General features: G+C 46.7%; 1 protein-coding gene across 1 annotated transcript in view; it reads right to left on the bottom strand.

The window, feature by feature from the left end:
• Positions 1–18,229, bottom strand: part of ZGRF1 (zinc finger, GRF-type containing 1) — a 50,914-nt gene that overhangs the window by 31,907 nt on the left and 778 nt on the right. Inside the window, exons 2-8 of the mRNA XM_015571518.1 lie at positions 16,277–16,366; positions 14,647–14,727; positions 10,624–10,683; positions 8,467–8,652; positions 5,953–8,149; positions 3,125–3,273; positions 435–503 (exon numbers count right to left, since the gene is read on the bottom strand). Of these exons, the coding sequence (XP_015427004.1) occupies positions 435–503; positions 3,125–3,273; positions 5,953–8,149; positions 8,467–8,652; positions 10,624–10,683; positions 14,647–14,727; positions 16,277–16,297 (2,763 nt within the window). The 5' untranslated portion in view covers positions 16,298–16,366. The remainder of the gene's footprint in view (positions 1–434; positions 504–3,124; positions 3,274–5,952; positions 8,150–8,466; positions 8,653–10,623; positions 10,684–14,646; positions 14,728–16,276; positions 16,367–18,229) is intronic.

The following is an 18,229-nucleotide window of genomic DNA, read 5'->3' as shown; positions in this document are numbered from 1 at the left end:
GGAGGGCATGAGAGGGGGAAGGGGGGGGGGGGGTAATATGGGGATAAGCACACATATGTAATAACTTAATCAATAAAGAAATTTTTTAAAAAAAGATAAGTGACCGAGTCACCACAGCATGGATTTGTTTGTCCTGCTCAGTATTAGGCAGCAGAGCTGTGAGTGCAGCTATGACCACCAACGACGATGTATGGATCAGGTGATGCTTGCGTTTGCCAAACTAGCTTAATGAAAAAGACTGGCTATTTACTAATCCTACAGACAACACTGGGCATTGACACAAAAGATAGCAGGTTCAGCTAAGTGAGTATGACAGGTAACTAATTACAAGTAAGTTTGAAACTGACAGTGTAAAACACAAACATAAAATTATACGCCACATCCACATGCACAAATGTAACTCTGGCAACGTTACGTTTTGTAAGTTAACTCACCGGCAGAGACTGCGCTGGTCCACCTGGGTCCACTTGGTCATTTTCTTTCATCATCCTGGGAGCAGAACGCTAACGTAAGAGAAACCAAAGGCAGCAGCAAGTTACACACAGCATGCAAACTTCAGACATGAATGTGAGGACACCACAACAACCAAAGGAATAAAAACTAAATTTGATTAAAGACTACTTTCACACTGCAAGAATTTTAGAAGACTTCAACAGTACGATGAACATGAAGTTAAATATTCATATGGTAAACGGTAAGATTTGACAATTTATATCAAGAACCTAGGAAAGTTGCTCATAGCCTTTCAGGTTAGTTACACTTCTGGGAATCCAATCTCAGAAAATAACTTAAATGTAAGCAATGATTTGTGTGTAAAAACCTTTACTAAAGTGATGCTGTACATCAAGCATGTCAAACCCAAAGGCTAACATGGGCCAAGTAAACAAGGTTTAAGTTTGTGTGGCCACAAAAAAACAAAAGCTTCAATTTTCATAGAAACGTAGGTTTATTTCAATAGAGAATGCTGAATACAAAGGGCTGAAATAAATGCGTCGCCGTTAACTGAAAATAACAGAACATTTTAATAAAAATATTTTTTTCTTGAACATTAACTTACCAGATACTGAATAACTGCACAAATTAATAAGCGTAACACAAATAAACCTACTTTTCTTGTTCTCCAAAAGCAAAATATTCCCTGTTGCGCACACCGAACAAGTCAGTACAAGACTAATGACGTGGCAACCGGCTGCCAAAATATCCGCTGCTAGTATTAGTGGAGAGAAATGGTGCGCCTGCACATAAGGGAAATGAATGCAGCATGTTTATAGTAATCAGTCATTAGCGAACGTCATAGTTCGTTATTAATAATCCTATATAATAAAAGCCTAATATGCTAAGTGTCTGGTAGTCTGTTCAACCAATCGAAGTGTAATATGCTAATGACATGCAAAGACTGCTCAAAGGCCAGGCCGAGGGACCCCACTGGTGCGCGAATTCATGCACAGGCCTCTAGTCCTACATAATAAAAGGCTAATATGCAAATTGACCGAACAGCAGAACTGGTTGCTATGATGCGCACTGACTACCAGGGGACAGACGCTCAATGCAGGAGCTGCCCCCTGGTGGTCAGTGCGCTCTCATAGGTAGTGCCTCTCAGCCAGAATCAAGGCTGGCAGAGCACAACAGCAGTGGTGGGAGCCTCTCCTGCCTCCACAGCAGCACTAAGGATGTCCGACTGCTGACTTAGGCCCACTCCCCGAGTCAGTCGGACATCCCCCGAGGGCTCCCAGAGTGCGAGAGGACACAGGCCCAGCTGAGGGATTCCCCCCAAGTGCACGAATTTTGTGCACCAGGCCTGTTATGTGTAACAGGATATTGTAAAAATTAAATTAGGAAATTCTTATTAAAACACTTCTTATATAAATAACCTGTGAAAGACATTTATGGCCCTGGCCAGGTGGCTCAGTTGGTTAGAGCATTGTCCCAATACGCCTAGGTTTGGGGTTCAATCTCAGGTCAGGACACCTACATGGGTAAGTGGAACAACAAATCATTTCTCTCTCCCCAAAATCAATCAATTAAAAATAAAATAAAAATTCTGTTTAAAGAAAGATGTTTTTAAAGTCTTTAATAATGTGAGGATGAAAAGGATACAAAACTATTTGTACACATCAATCTAACCATATTTTTAAAAACAGGCCCCCCAAAAGCTGGAAATGTTAATCATTATCTCTGTATTTAAAAAAGGGAGGAAAATCAAGATGAAAAGAAAAAGACCAACAACATGGAAACCAGAGTAAAATACACAACGGGGCCAGTGGGACATTTCCCCTTTGTCCTTGCCGTCTGCGGGAAGAACAGTGCCCTGTAATGAAGGGACTGTCCTCCGGGAGTGCCGGGGTCCGCACGGAGCGCTGATCTGGAGGACTGCCTCCAGAACTCCCGTCCGTCCTGGCTGTGCTGGTGTTTCTGTGCTCCTGCCACGGTTCCCATGGTAGTACTTTGGCTTCGGCAGATGTTTTACATTTGAGCAAAGTACAGTGTCACTTGACATGTCAGACACTGAGCAAACTAACTCAGGGTCAGATCTCACGTCTTCTTTCAGCACCACGTCCTTGTGAAGCTGGGTTTTAGGAGACGGCTGTGATAAAATCAGCTCCCATGCGGGAATCGACGTGGAGCAAGAAATCTAACCTGGGCCCTGGCCGGTGTGGCTCAGTGGATAGAGCGTCGGCCTGCGGACTGAAGGGTCCCGGGTTCGATTCCGGTCCAGGGCGTGTACCTTGGTTGTGGGCACGTCCCCAGTGGGAGGTGTGCAGGAGGCAGGGTGAACAGCCTTCTGATGAATCTCTTTGTTTTGATCTCTGAGTAGTTTCTTAGAATAAATTTCTGAATGTGGAATTGCTGGATGAAAAGATGCGAACTTTTTTTTTTTTTAGAGAAGGAGAGTGTGGGGGAAGAGAGAAAGATCAATGTGGGAGAGAAACATCAATCAGCTGCCTCTCACACACCTCCTACTGGGGATGTGCCTGCAACCAAGGTACATGCCCTTCACCGGAATCGAACCCGGGACCCTTCAGTCCGCAGGCCGATGCTCTATCCACTGAGCCAAACCGGTTTCGGCTATAAAATGTATTTTAAAAAAATAAAATAAAATATGGTGATAGAAACAGTAACGTACCAGTTGAGAATCCTGGTTCAGATGCGGAACCTGGGGACCGGCTGGCGAAACTCCGATAGTCAAGGGCTTCCCAGCTGTAACAGACGACGCCCGGCGATGTTCCTCAGCACGCACACCGCACTGCTCTGACATTTTCTTAAAACTTATTTCTAAAACCGAATGAGACAAGGAATAAAATTTAAATTGTAAGATGTGGCCAAGTCTCGATAACTGTTAAAAAAACCTTCAATGATTTCCTATGTCCAGTGGGCCAGGCATTGGACAAACAGTGTGACAAACCAGGTCCCTCAAAAAGGGAGGGACACAGGACAGAAACCAACCCGGCGAAGCCAGACTGAGACACAAAGGTTCCCGTCAATGAAGAACGAGAGCGGTGTAGACGGGACGATGGGAAGACCCCTCGAGGGCAGTAACACTGCAGCTGGGACCGAAGACAAGGGAACACGAGCGGTGCAGGTGGGTTTCTGCTTAAAAATAGATTTTTCTTCTAAAAACGTCCATCCTCAACCACCTCAATTTCTACGAAATGCACCAAGAAGACTATCATTTTAAAGTGCTTGTCACTGTAAAATAAAAACTCACAGCTATAACTTCATTTTTAGCCATTTGTTTCATTATTTTCCTGTTGAAAACAATAAATAAAACAAAAAACAACTGGATTTTAGAACTTGAGGCTATTTATTTAAAGAGCTTTAAAGCCGAAACCGGTTTGGCTCAGTGGATGGAGCGTCGGCCTGCGGACTGAGAGGTCCCAGGTTCGATTCCGGTCAAGGGCATGTACCTGGGTTGCAGGCACATCCCCAGTGGTGGGTGTGCAGGAGGCAGCTGATCGATGTTCCTCTCTCATCGATGTTTCTAACTCTCTATCTCTCTCTCTTCCTCTCTAAAAAATCAATAAAATATATTTTTAAAAAAATATCTACAACATATATCACAGGTGATGGGCTAATACATAATATATCAAGAACATGTATAAATCAACAAGAATAAAAACCACTATTAAAAATACGACAAGGGCTAAGGCATGAAAATATATATATACAAACGCTGAAAAGTGGATCCATTTCCCTTGTGGTAACAGCAATACAAACGTAAACGCAGTGAAATGCCGCTTCTCGCCCACGAGGCTGGCAAGGCTGTGGGGAAACAGGCTGCCACACATGCCGATGGGTGAGAAATGGTGACTGTGCAGTATCTACAGGCATCTCCACCCGCAGCCCCACTGCTACACATTCGCATACTTCCCACAATATGCAGAAAGCCCACATGCTCATATGGACACATAAGGTGACTTACTGTCACGTTATTTGTGACAGGAAACACCAGAGACGGTGCATCGACGGCCTGTCCACAGGAGCCTCAGAGCTGTAACCAGAAAGGGCCTGTGCATGCGTGACCTCCAGGAGGCACTGTCAGGTGAGAAGCAAGGCACTAACGAGTACAGAGCGTGGCGCCCTCTGCTGAACAAGGGACAGCAGGTCCTTGTGCAGCTGTTTGTTTGCGAAAGGAAGCACGGGCCGAACCGGTGTGGCTCGGTGGATAGAGCGTCGGCCTGTGGACTGAAGGGTCCCGGGTTCCAGTCAAGGGCACGTGGACCTCGGCTGCGGGCACATCCCCAGTAGGGCGTGTGCAGGAAGCAGCTGATCGATCTCTCTCCTCGATGTTTCTCACTCTCTATCCCTCTCCCTTCCTCTCTGTAAAAAATCAATAAAATATATTTTTAAAAAAGGAAGCGCGGGTGTGACACAGCAGCCGCTGCAGCAGCAGGACGGGAGGGGCAGGCCTAAGGCAGGAGCACACGCCTGCACATGGCTTTGACTTTTGAACCAGGTCAGTATTTTACATAGAAATAAACACAAACCAACAAGCATGGCCAAAAAAGCCGAATGAACTATATTTACACTGAATAATATCATCACCCGGAAGAGAAAAAAGTAACCCAGGTAACTACTGAACATAATACTCAGCTCTATACTCACAGGAGATAGTCTAAAAACAAAAAACTGCACAGGATTTAGTGCTGCAGTGACACGGGTGTGGCGATCTGGGACCGTGTGGTGCGGACTGTGGAAGGAACGGACTGATGTGGTTGGGAACCTGGCCTTTCCTCACGGTGGGAACAAAGGAGCACACTATGGAGTGGAGGGAAGAGAGCCCTAAGGAGTGGAAGTGGAACTAGAGATCATCACTGTAACCTCACGACTTTTTAAAAAATAGCAGCTCCTAGCACATGTCCAAAAATGTATGTCAGGACTGGCCCATAGAACACACGTTTGCTTACATGTGTCTTCAGACGTGCAGAGGACACTCTGGCGGAAACCCCGCTGAGTGGGCTGAGGGAGTGTGACAGGAAGGAGACTTCCTTCTCACCATCTTATCCGCTATTGCAATGGTTCCCAACCTTCCTAATGCCACGACCCTTTAATACAGTTCCTCATGTTGTGGTGACCCCCAACCATAACACTATTCTCGTTTCCACTTCATAACTGTAATGTTGCTGTTATGAATCATCATGTAAATATCTGATATGCAGGATGTATTTTCATTGTGACAAATTGAACATCATTAAAGCATAGTGATTAATCACAAAAACAATATGTAATTATATATGTGTTTTCCGATGGTCTTAGGTGACCCCTGTGAAAGGGTCGTTCGACCCCAAAACGGGTCGTGACCCACAGGCTGAGAACCGCTGCTCTATTGGAGCGGCTGACCCAGGACATGTACTGCCTCTCTGAACACATGTGATCCCTAACGTTGCCTCCAGAGCAGGGTCTCCTCATCCTGAAGCTCTAGAGAACAATCCAAAACAGACCGGCCGTCCTAACCTTCAGGGCTGCTCTCGGGCTGCGTCTCCAGGGCTGCTTGTTGTTTGAAGGCAGGAATTTTCTTTTTCAGCATTTCCAAGCCTTCTAAAGCTGTACTGTGTTCAGACAGTGACCTTAAGAGGGAAATATTGTTTCTTAATCCAGAGAGTTCTGGAGAATTCCTAGGACGATCCCAGGACTGTCTGCTTGCTCCAGCAGCATCTACTTCAACATGGTCATGGGGTAAACCCGGAATCCCTCCCAAATCTTCAGATTCAGCAATATGTGCTCCTGTGTCTCTGGAAATAGGATGCTTTCCTCCCAGAGGGTAAAACAAAGAACTGGAAACTTGCGGGGTTGATTTATCAAGAGCAATACGTTCGTCAAAATGACTCCGACTGGCATCTAATCGTTGGTTACTGTCGTCACTGCCAGAGGTTGACGGTAACACCTGTTCATTTGTATCTAAGTCACACCCCATAAAAAAAGGCCGAGGTGGAGTCTGTTCTGAAAATAGGTTGCTTTCAGGAGTCTGATTAGTGTCTATGTCTAAAAAATGAGGAATATATAAATTTGAATTTATGCCTTTAGATTTATCCGGGAGTGAAGCAAAATCACAGTCACTTCTGACTTTGAGGGTAGGGCTATTAGCAGCTTCCTTACCTGCATCCACATCATCGGTCCACCCTACAGTGCGGGCACTGCACCCCGCGGCTTCGTCCCCAGTGGGTGCAGCTGCCCCACAAAGCTGTGGCAGCAGGGTCTCTGGGGAAGGACACGGTTTACCCCCAACAGGCGTTAAGAAAGGCAAGGGTGCACCGCCACCCTCCTCACAGGGCACACCCTCACATCGCCTCTGAACCCCTGAACTGCAGGCATCAGCCAAGGCCTCCCTTTCCCAATCATCTGGGTCCTGGGACATTTTGTTGCTTTCCTGGGGTTCCTCTTCCGTGTCACTGGTTTCAAAATTGTTCAGATTGAAATTTACCTCCAAAACTGGCTGTGTCACATGACTCACGGGTCCATGAATACTAAGACTTTCACTGTCAGTATTCGTCCTAGAAAACGTGTCAGTGACGGCTTCAGAGATCTGAGAGTTGTCACTCAGTGAAGATTCAAACTGCAGACGTTCAGATGCCGGCAGGTGAGACACTGCTTGTTTACACGGCCTTTCTGGCGTCCCCCAGGTATCTGTCTCCTGGGCATTTTCTGCAGGAAGAACGGATCTTCTTACGCACACCTGGTCATTCTGATTAACAGGCACTGGAAGAGTTCCTTGCGTGTCAGACCCTGACACTAAGCCATCCTTTCCCAAACTGCCACAGGTAACGGCTACGCTTTCTCCGAATGGAGGAATCTCTGATTTTACTTCCCGATCCCAGGATGAGTCAGCATTGTCTACCAGCTTGTCTCCATTAAACTTTTCCACAGTTTCAGCACCTGTTTCGAATAACTGGATCCTTTTTTGTTCCAAAAAGTCTCTCAGATTTAAACTGAGGTGATCTCCCTCAGCCTGGGGCTCCCTTTCCAGCTCATCTCCAGCTGCAGCAGAAGAGTGAGCGGGCGAAGGCTGTGGGGATAAGTACACAGCCCACCGGCTGTCCCTGCTCCCGGTGCTTTCCGGTGGTCGCCGGCACTGCAAGCGCTCTGTTCTCCCCGCAGCACACGCTCCCTGTTCAGCGAAGCACTGCGGTGTAGTGGGAATGTGTAAGCTTCCTTGTGGTTGTGCTCGAGGGACATGTGCTGACATCTCAGCGTCCACGTCCTCAGACACACTGGCTGGCGTGGACTTCAGGAGAGCTAGGATCTGTGCTTTGCTTCTGATGTTTTGTGTGACTCCTAAACAGCGGGGTGCCCAGCGATGTCCTTTCGTGGGCTCGTCAGGCAGGAAAGAAATGGCGGCCTTGACTGCAGAACTGACAGGAGAGCAAAGATGACCCTCCTCCCTCAGCCTCTCGGGGTTACTCCTGGAGGAGGGGGCAGAGCCGACGGGAGAACCCGGCGGGCCACTCCTCCCGTCCTTGCGGACGACAATGTTCCTGAGGTCTGCCGGCGCGCTGCTGACTCCTTCCCTGCCAGCAGCAGCGAACAGAGGAGGGGTGCTCGGGAACGGAGCGAGGAGAGCAGGGCCAGGGGCTGCAGCCTCAAGTGGCGCGGCTGATTCGCCATTTTCCATAATGACCATTCTCTTTGGCACTTGCCGTGGTCCTTGAAAACCCTAAAAATAATAAAACAATTATTAGCTGTTCTATTGCCTATAAAGAAAATGTGAAATGTACTGGCTGGGAAAGAAAGAAGGAAAGAAAAATGAATGTGTATGTTTTGTAAGGTAAAGTAATAATTAATATATAAAATTCACAAAGTTGAAATGTAAACTCATTTTTATTAAGATTTTTCCTAATTAGGGTTTACTTTCTACCTAAGCATATACTATAAAGTACCATATTAATGAGATTAAAACAACTTCAAAATTCATAACTTCTTGAAATGAAATACAGGTATATATTGATTCATTATTCTCACAGAGACACTTACAGTAAACTTCCTTTTCAAACCGGCAGGCTGACACCCGAGGGACCGGCCACAGGGCATGGACCGCGGTGGATGGGGCCCTCGTGCTTCCTGAATGTCCTCCTGGCTGACAGCTGCGCTTCCAGCAGCTCTGGCCTCCTCCACTGTGATTAAGTATCGCTCACTTTCTAGGCTGTCTCCAGCTTTTACCTAGACGTTAAAGAATGAAAGTCAGAATCACACACACCCAGTTACTGGATGGCCTATGTGTTCTTGTAAGCTTATAGCACTAGTAACACACAATGGATAGTCAATAGTTATTGAGTGAATCAATCAATAACAAATCCTTTATATATTATTATGTGCTAGTTAAGTACCAACATACACAAAAAAGAATAATACAATAAAAGTTTCACTAATTCATTTACTCAACAAACATATTGGGGACCTAGGTGAGATCCTTCGTTATTTGCTGGGGATTCAGACAGAAGAACCTCTTTTAGAATCCATACAACTAAATGTAAGTTTTAAAAATTAGAGCTATTAAATGTCAATTATATATCTTTAAATATCACAAATTAAATACTATTATAAGTTAGTAGTTGCTTAAACAATTGTCTTCCAAAAAAAGCATCTTAACCAGCTAAGTATAGCCCTTGCCACCATCTCGGACCGCAGCATAAAAAAAATCAACCTAGTTGATAAAAATCTGTGTATTATCACAGAGAATGTGCTTAATTAGTTAAATTATCCTAAATGAAATAATAACAGTTACCACCAATGAATCACCTATTAAAACAGTGCTTTCAGACCCTCTTTTAATAAAGATAGAAATACCACAAGCACTATTAGTGTCATGTAAAAATTACAGGTAGATTTTTTTTTTTTAATATTTTATTGATTTTTTACAGAGAGTAAGGGAGAGAGATAGTCAGAAACATCGATGAGAGAGAGACATCGATCAGCCGCCTCCTGCACATCCCCCACTGGGGATGTGCCCGCAACCCAGGTACATGCCCTTGACCGGAATCGAACCCGGGACCCTTCAGTCCACAGGCCGACGCTCTATCCACTGAGCCAAACCGGTTTCGGCTAGGTAGATTTAATACCATGGCCCAAACCAGCACAATGACAAGATGCATCCTAACCCTTGTCACTGCACTAACGGCTGGGCATCTTCCCAGGGCGCAGCCCAGCCCAGCGCTTGCCCACGCCTGGTGCCACAGCAGAGTCAGATGCACGGCTGGGCTGCAGGAGTGTCTGAAAGCAGGAAATGACCTGGAACGCACAACCCGTTATCCTTACTCATTTCACTAAAAATGCCTTGAGGTCCCCTCCCTTCTCCTCCAACAGGGAAAAACACAGGAACAATGCATGAGACGAGATTTTAAGTAGGAATAATTCCACAAAACAGTTCCCTCTGTGGTTCTCTGCCTACCAAAACCACATAATAGAGCCGGACTAGAGTCACGCCTGGGCTCACCCCAGCCCCACCACGGCCACACAAATGTGGGCAAGCTACCTAAGCTTCAGTGCGGCATGCCTAACCTGCAGCCACAGGGCTACGTAAACATCAAATCAGACAACATCTAAAAGCTTTTAGCACAGAATCTGGCTAATAATAAATGCTCAGGAAACACTCGCTATAATTATCAATATTAGTGTCTTGACTATACTTTTTAACATTCCTAAAAAAATACTTAAAAAGCCCTAACCGGTTTGGCTCAGTGGATAGAGCATCGGCCTGTGGACTGAAAGGTCCCAGGTTCGATTCTGGTCAAGGGCATGTGCCCTGGTTGCGGGCACATCCCCAGTAGGGGGTGCGCAGGAGGCAGCTAGTCAATGTTTCTCTCTCATCAATGTTTCTAACTCTATCCCTCTCCCTTCCTCTCTGTAAAAAAGTCAATAAAATATACTTTTAAAAAATTCTTAAAGAGATACCTTAAAACAATACTTAAAAATGTGGCAGACACCCCCTGGCCAGGCAGCTCAGGCGGTTAGAGATTGTCCTGATCCACCACGGCTTCGGGCGATCCCCCGTCAGGGCACATGCAACAATCAACCAAAGAATGCATGAATGGTGGAACAACAGACCAACATCCTCTCTCCCTCTCTTGCTCCTTCCTCTCTAAAATCAACAAGTAAAAATTAAAAAAAAATAAGACAGACACATTAAAATACCTCAAGGCGCGTCAGAAATAAACTCTCCAAGCGTTCTCCTTTGTCATCATATAAAATCGCCTATATTAAAACAAAATAAATGTTAAAATGGGGCACAACATAACTCTGCTTTTCTTAAACATCTTCACTAGAAAATCTAAGACTGTTCTGTAAGTAAACCATGTAAGGCAGGGGTCCTCAAACTTTTTAAACAGGGGGCCAGTTCACTGTCCCTCAGACCGTTGGAGTGCCGGACTATAGTTTAAAAAAACTATGAACAACTTCCTATGCACACTGCACATATCTTATTTTGAAGTAAAAAAACAAAACAGGAACAAATACAATATTTGTATTTGCATGTGGCCCGCGGGCCGTAGTTTGAGGACCCCTGATGTAAGGAAAGGATCGCCGAGCCAGTGTGGCTCCGTGGTTGTTGACATGTGACCCAGGTCACCGTTCGATTCCTGGTCAGGGCACATGCCCGGGTTGTGGGCTCCAACCCCAGTGTGGGGCGTGCGGGAAGCAGCAGGAAAGGACCACCCACTTTGTTAACGTGGATGATGAAGTGTGTCTGTCTCCAATGTCACTCACTCTGTGAAGAGAGCTTCGAAGGCACACGAGAAATTAAAGTTAGTCCCCACCCTGATCTTGGGTGGAGCTGGGCAGCACCCAGACGGGGCGTGTGAAGACTGCTGCAGTCGGGGGGGAGGGGGCGGGAGGGAGGATCAGGGCGAGGACAAGGGCGTGCAGGACGTCACTGTGCGTGAGGTCCTCACAGAACTTGTGCACGGGGACAGGGGAACAGGGAGCCAAGGAGATTTCTCCTGTGTCTCTGTAGCCATTCGCAGCAGTTCCTCCTCTAACCCTTTCAGTATTGCTGTTCCCATCACTTGGGGAGTCTGGCAGTTCCTTAACAATTAAACCCAGAGTGACCCACAACCCAGCAATTCCACACCTGGGTAGTAGAGAAATGAAAAACATGTTTTCAAAAAGCTTGCACACAGATGTTCACACCACATTATTCCTAACAGCCAAAAAGAGGAAACAACTCAAATGTATGTCAGCTGATGAATGGATAAGGAAAATGTGGGAAATCCATACCCCAGAACATTACTCAGCAAGAAAAAGGAATAAAGCATTGATACACAGTCAACACGGATGGACACTGAAGCATGGCATCACAAGAAGCTGGCAGAGGCCCGCATGGTCTGGGACTGCAGTCACGTCACAGGCGGAACAGGCTCAGCTCCCGGCAGCGAGCAGGTCAGTGGATGCTGAGGGCTGGGTCACATACCGAGTGGTGACTCCCCATGGGTATGGGATTTTTTGGGGAGGTGACAAAAATGCCCGAAAGTTATATCCTGGTGATTGCAAAGCTCTGTGAATACACTAAGACGCTCTGAACTGTGTACTCTCAATGGGTGAATTGAAAGTGTGTGGCCCGGCCAGTGCGGCTCAATGGTTGTCAACCTATGAACCAGGAGGTCACAGTTTGATTCCCAGTCGGGGCACAGGCCCAGGTTGTGGGCTCGATCCCTACTGTGGGGCGAGCAGGAGGCAGCCGGTCAATGATCCTCTCTCATTCTTCCTATCTCGCTCTCTACCCCTCCTTCTGTTCTGAAATCAATAAATTTTTTTTAAAAAAGTGTGTGAATTGTATGTCAGTCAAGCTGTTAAAAAACAGGTGTCTCCAAGGGCTCTCTCCTCTCCCCTTTACAGCCTGTACCCCGCCCTGAACATCATCTTCCACACAAATCACACGGTGTCACGTCTCTGCTCAATCCTTCCCTGGTCACCAAAGCCCCACAGAAGGAGAGCAGCAGCCCTCACAGTGACCAGGAAGGCCCCAGAGGCCCTTCTGTGTCCACCTCGCCCTTGCTCCCCTACTCCGGGCGTCTGCCTAACCCACTGGCCATGCTGGTCCGTCTCCTCCACGTGACTGCCACGAAGTCGGGTTTATCTTTGCTCCCTGCGGCATCCCTCAGAACAGTGTGTGACTCAGAACAGAAGCTCAAAAACTGTGGAATAAATGAACCAATGAATCCACTCCAGGAGCGGCAAGCATCACCCAAAAGCCACACACTCCCTTCAGCGGCCCGGACGCTCCTGAGTCCCAGTCCCCACGCCGGTCACCGGCCTGTCTCCACGACCTGAAACTCAGCGCGTTCAGAAGGGAGCCCCGCCTCTGAATTCCCTCCGAGCTGGGTTCTTCCTGGAGATGCCCTGACGAGCACGCCGATCGTACGGAAACCGGAAGCTGATTTTGGAGCCTCCTTACCTTCCACATCGAGACCTTAAGGTTCTGTGCTCTTTTCCTAACGTCTCACTAGTCACCCCCTCACTTAGTCAGACCCCACCACTTCGTGTCCATATACCTGCTGTCCCTCACTACACCTGTCTCCCCAAGTCCAATCTGACTTGCATCCTTCAGAACTTAAAGGTTCTGTCTGACACTGCTGCCCAAATAATGTCCTAACATGGAACATGGCTCTCACTCTTCTGCTCAGTTCTCCCTGCTCCTCGAGCTGTGCTCTCCGTCCATCACGATGTGGCTGCTGCCACTGCCCCACACGGGCCTCACTCCAGCCACAACCGGTGCCTGTAGCCCTCACATTGCCTACCGTTCTCTACCTCCGTGCGGCAGCTACGGCACCATCTACGGCCCTCTTCCCACAACCTACCAATTTTGTGTCCAAAGCAAACCCTTCATCTGGAAAGACTCTGAAACCAGAGTCAGAGTTTGATGTCCGTCCTTTGTTATCAGAGCCCTGAACATATGTACAGAGTACGATCCTCATGCTCTTAGATAAAAGCCCCTCACGACAGAAACTGCAGCAACAGTTACATCCGACGCCTGACAGAGACGCCTGCTGACAACGAGCCAGGTGGCTTGCTAGAGGTTTACATGTCCCTCGTTTAACCCTCGGGACAAGGTCACAAAGTGTCACTGCCCCCATTTGGAAAGACACTAGAGGCCCGGAGGCTAAATAACCTGCCCAGGTTACACGCCCGCCAGGCGGAGAGCCGGGCCGCCAGCGAGGTCTGCCTGGCAGGACAGCTCTTCACGCCGACTCCACGGCTGACCTCACTGCCCCCACCGCCCACCAGCAATGCTTGCTGGGTGATGACGCCATTAATGGGAGACGATAAGATCTGGACAGACGGAGAAAAGGCATTACGAGCGCAAGAGAAGCAGGGGAAGCAGTGGCCGAGGAGAGACTGAGATCGTTACCTTTCCTGGGCCAGAGAATCTCTGGTGCCACCCCGCATTCATCTTGTTCTCCTATCACCTTCCAGTGTGAGGTGTACAACGCACACACTAAACACGTGACAACTGAAGATAAAGTGGACACCACTAGCCTGACCTTAGAATTATGATTTTGTATCACAAGAAGACATGATGGATATTCAGAGTCCAATTAGATGCCTTCTATCTATATAAGAGGCTAAGTGACCGACCGTCCGGGACATATGACATGCACTGGCAATTTAAAAATAAACGCTGACTCGCGCACGTGTGAGACATTAAAGCTCTCGCTGGCGCCCATCGCACGTATGTGCTTCGATCTGTCATTGTCGGTCGTGAATTTGGTTGACACTTCTATTATAGAGAAAGGGCAGCTAGTGATATTAAAATAGTTCTTCTAATTAATTTCCTTTCAATGTGCACGAATCTGTGCACCGGCCCACGAGTTTTAATATAAGACTAAATCTGTAAGATTTTGAAGACTTGACCCTAACCAAATAGGAACAATATAAAGAAAAAAGTACACAGAATAGCATCAAGCAGTGAATGAATTTATTAGTTTAAGATAAATGAATAAAAAAACGTAGGAGGGGGAAGGCTAAACATTCATCTATTTAAATGAGACAAATTAACCAATGTTACCCCAATAAGTTCAATTAAGAAAAGGACAATAACATGACTTGGACGTGGAGATGTCCACTATGGGACCGGCCCCGTCCACAGGGCACGGCCTCGTGCAGACTGCAGTTTCTGAAGCTAAACAGCTTCGGGTTCTGCCCTGGACGCTTTGCACTTACTTTGTTTCCTCGGTGAGCCATCTTCAAAGTTCCATCTTGCCACACTTTTGACTTCTTCGCCTTTTGATGAGTATACAGTACCTATTCCCAAAAGCACAAAGTGAAGAAATGATTTCTATATATGTATGTTAAACGTTACGTATTTTATACCCTTCTACCAGAAAATAGACTTAGGACATCTTTTACCAATATAAAAGCACAGATAGCATAACAGTAACAAAATAAATCCATTTTATTTTTTTAAAATATATTTTATTGATTTTTTTTTTACAGAGAGGAAGGGAGAGAGATAGAGAGTTAGAAACATCGATGAGAGAGAAACATCGATCAGCTGCCTCCTGCACACTTCCCACTGGGGATGTGCCCGCAACCCAGGTACATGCCCTTGACCGGAATCGAACCTGGGACCTTTCAGTCCACAGGCCGACACTCTATCCACTGAGCCAAACCGGTTTTGGCAAAATAAATCCATTTAAAAAAAAAAAGAAACTAGGCAGCAAAAGGCAAGGGGGTGGAGAAAGGAAAAGTAAATTCTAAATAAAAACTGAAGTTAACTGGTAACAAACGTAATTTTGAGCTTCTTGTCATCAGCGGGAACGGGAAATGTGCGGGTTACACAGCACGCGTGATCTGTGCAGAGCCGCCTGGAGGTCCCCAAGACTTCCCAGGGTCTGTGAGGTCAGGACTATCTTCCTGAAGCTATTTGCCTCCTCCCTCCCGTTCCTTCCGGGAAGCACAGTGGAGTTAAGTGCAGGTTATGTATGTGCAACAGTGTAAGATTCAATTTCCGATTGCATGCAGAAGCAGAGCTGAGAATTAAATCCAATGTTAAAGGGACATGCAAAATATGTACATCAATGCTACTCTTGTCAATGTTTCTTTGTTACTTTTGGAAAATGTAGCTATTTTCTTTAAAAATGTAATTTACGGCCGAAACCGCTTTGGCTCGGTGGATAGAGCGTCCGCCTGCGGACTGAGAGGTCCCAGGTTCGATTCCGGTCAAGGGCATGTACCTTGGTTGCGGGCATATCCCCAATGGGAGATGTGCAGGAGGCAGCTGATCGATGTTTCTAACTCTCTGTCTCTCTCCCTTCTTCTCTGTAAAAAATCAATAAAATATTTTTTTTAAAAATGTAATTTACGTTAAATGTAATGAGTTTATTATTTTTAGTAAATACATATTTTTAAAATTGTTATAATTTCTAATATGAAAGACATCACTATAAGCCCCATAATCAAAAATTCTTAGGGTCCTCAATAGTTTTCAAGAGTAGGAAAGGATCCTGAAACCAAACAATGTAAGACCACGGATGCACCTAAAAGGCACGTCCGTTCTTCAAGAGAGAGACCATCCCCTGGTCCCAAGCTCCCCGAGATTTTGTTAAGGACTTTGTATAACAATGTGAATAGGCGACAAGCGATAGGGCTGCCAGTTAAAATCCAGGGCAGTGCTTGAGACATACACGCTCACACTAAAAACTTCCACTGTTTATCTAAAATCCAAATGTAACTGAATGTCCTGCTTTTAGGTTTGGGGTTCTTGGGGGTTTGTTTGTTTTGGGGTTTGTTTTTTCTCAATCTGGCAACTCTAGCAACATCTGTAAAAGGTGGAAGAAAAACAAAGACTTACAATAAATTCTTGGCTTCCCATTGTTCCTTCTGAAGTTATAAACCATTCAGGTCCAGAAATAATCAGTGGTTATCCAACCATTTAGAACACCTAAATTGAAAAATGACAAAGAATATTCAACCCTGACGAAATGAATAAGTATCAAATACAATCTTCTCACAAACTCTCGACCCGAGAGAGGAATCGGAGCGCTACGACGCTGTAACTACCAAGGGGAACAGGTGCAGCCAAGCTACCCGGCACAGAGACCCGGTCAGTGCCGCCGCCGCGGGAAAGGGAGCGTCGGGTAAGAGGAAGGAAGCAGGATTCGTGATGATTAGCAGTCGGCACCAGCTCTCCCAGTGCCGCACCGTCTACCAGAAATGATGCCTGCCCCCAGGCTGGGTCCCTGCTGGAAGGAGCTTGGATTCTTGGTGTCTGAATTGCTATGGTCACCAAAGAGGGCCCCTTGTTTTTTACATTTTTCCTTTTACATCGTACAGTCGGATCTACATAATCCCTCTGCAAGGACAGGATCTCTTCAATGTCGTGGCAACGGGTTCTGTAAGTATCCCAGGCCGCTGGATAAAGCTGTTATTGCGGGCAAATTTGGAAATCTAAAGCCATTGCTGGCGAAGAAGTAAACAGAGATGATAACAGAAAATTATATGTGTCCCCTAAGGCCTTGGTTGCAAGCCATGACCCCTGGGCCAACAGCATCAGCATCAGCTGGAAACTAGTCAGAAATTAAAATCCTTGGTTCACCCGGACTTACTACACAGGAGGGTGGGGTCAGGGCCCCGCAGTCTTTCGAGAAGCCCTAGGGGGGCGAGTGATGCTGGAGTCTGAGCACCGGCCGAGAAGCCCTGGGAGGGCTCAGTAAGGCTGCGATCTGCGATTCTGGGTTCCATTTCTCGTTCACACGTGTAAAACAGACCGCCTGCGTGTTACTCATACATTAGACACATTTACTTAGCTCTTCCCCAGTGCCAGACTCAAATGCACAAAACACCATCCCTAACCTCAAGAAATGTCCAGTGCCGTGGAGTGATGAGCAGCAATTACAATAAAACGTAACAGGAATAGCCCAGCCAGCGTGGCTCCGTGGTCAGGCCCGAGCCCGGGTTGCGGGCTAGATCCCCACTGCAGGGCGTGCAGGCGGCAGCCGATGAATGATTCTGCCCTCGTCACTGATGTCTCTTTCTCCCTTCCTGTCTGACATCAATAAAAATGCAAACATTTCTTTAATGTGACAGGAGGGCAACCCTCTTGGGCCCCCTCCCTGCTGCAGGGAGCTTTTCTGTAATAAAACTGCTTTAAAAAAAAATTAGCCCTCGCCTGTGTGGATCCATGGATAGAGCGTCGGCCTGCGGAGTGGGAGGTCCCAGGTTCGATGCCGGCCAAGGGCATGTGCTGGGTTGCGGGCTCCATCCCCACTAGGGAGCCAATCAATGATTCTCTCTCATCATTGGTGTTTCTATCTCTCCTTCTCCTTCCTCTCTGAAATCATTAAAGAAATATATATTTTTTTTAAATTTTTTAAGTGTCTCTTGCCGGTGTGGCTCAATGGATAGAGCGTCGGCCCGCAGACGGAAGGGTCCCGGGTTCGATTCCGGGCCAAGGGCACGGGCCCGGGCTGCGGGCTCAGTCCCCACTGCGGGGCGTGCAGGAGGCAGCCGGTGCATGGTTCTCATCACTGATCTTTCTCTCTCTCCCTCTCTGAAATAAATAAACGCGTATTTAAAGATAAACAAATAAATAAATACATCAGTGTGACAGGGATGAGCGCAGGGGCCAGGGCGCCAAACAAGGCTCCTGGAACGCGCGGCTGAGCTGCAGGTCAGCAGGGGAGAAATGAATTTAACTTTCTGTGGTTGATGCTTCTTTTTGTACTTTTCTCATAGTAACAAGAAAGTACTATGTCTAGCATATCACTAGAAAAGGTCAGATTGGAATGTTTACAAACATCCATGT

Source organism: Myotis davidii, unplaced genomic scaffold (genome assembly GCF_000327345.1).
Source record: "Myotis davidii unplaced genomic scaffold, ASM32734v1 scaffold989, whole genome shotgun sequence".
Classification (NCBI taxonomy): Eukaryota; Metazoa; Chordata; class Mammalia; order Chiroptera; family Vespertilionidae; genus Myotis; species Myotis davidii.
The sequence above is the reverse complement of the archived record's forward strand: the minus strand, read 5'-3'. Positions and strand labels throughout refer to the sequence as shown.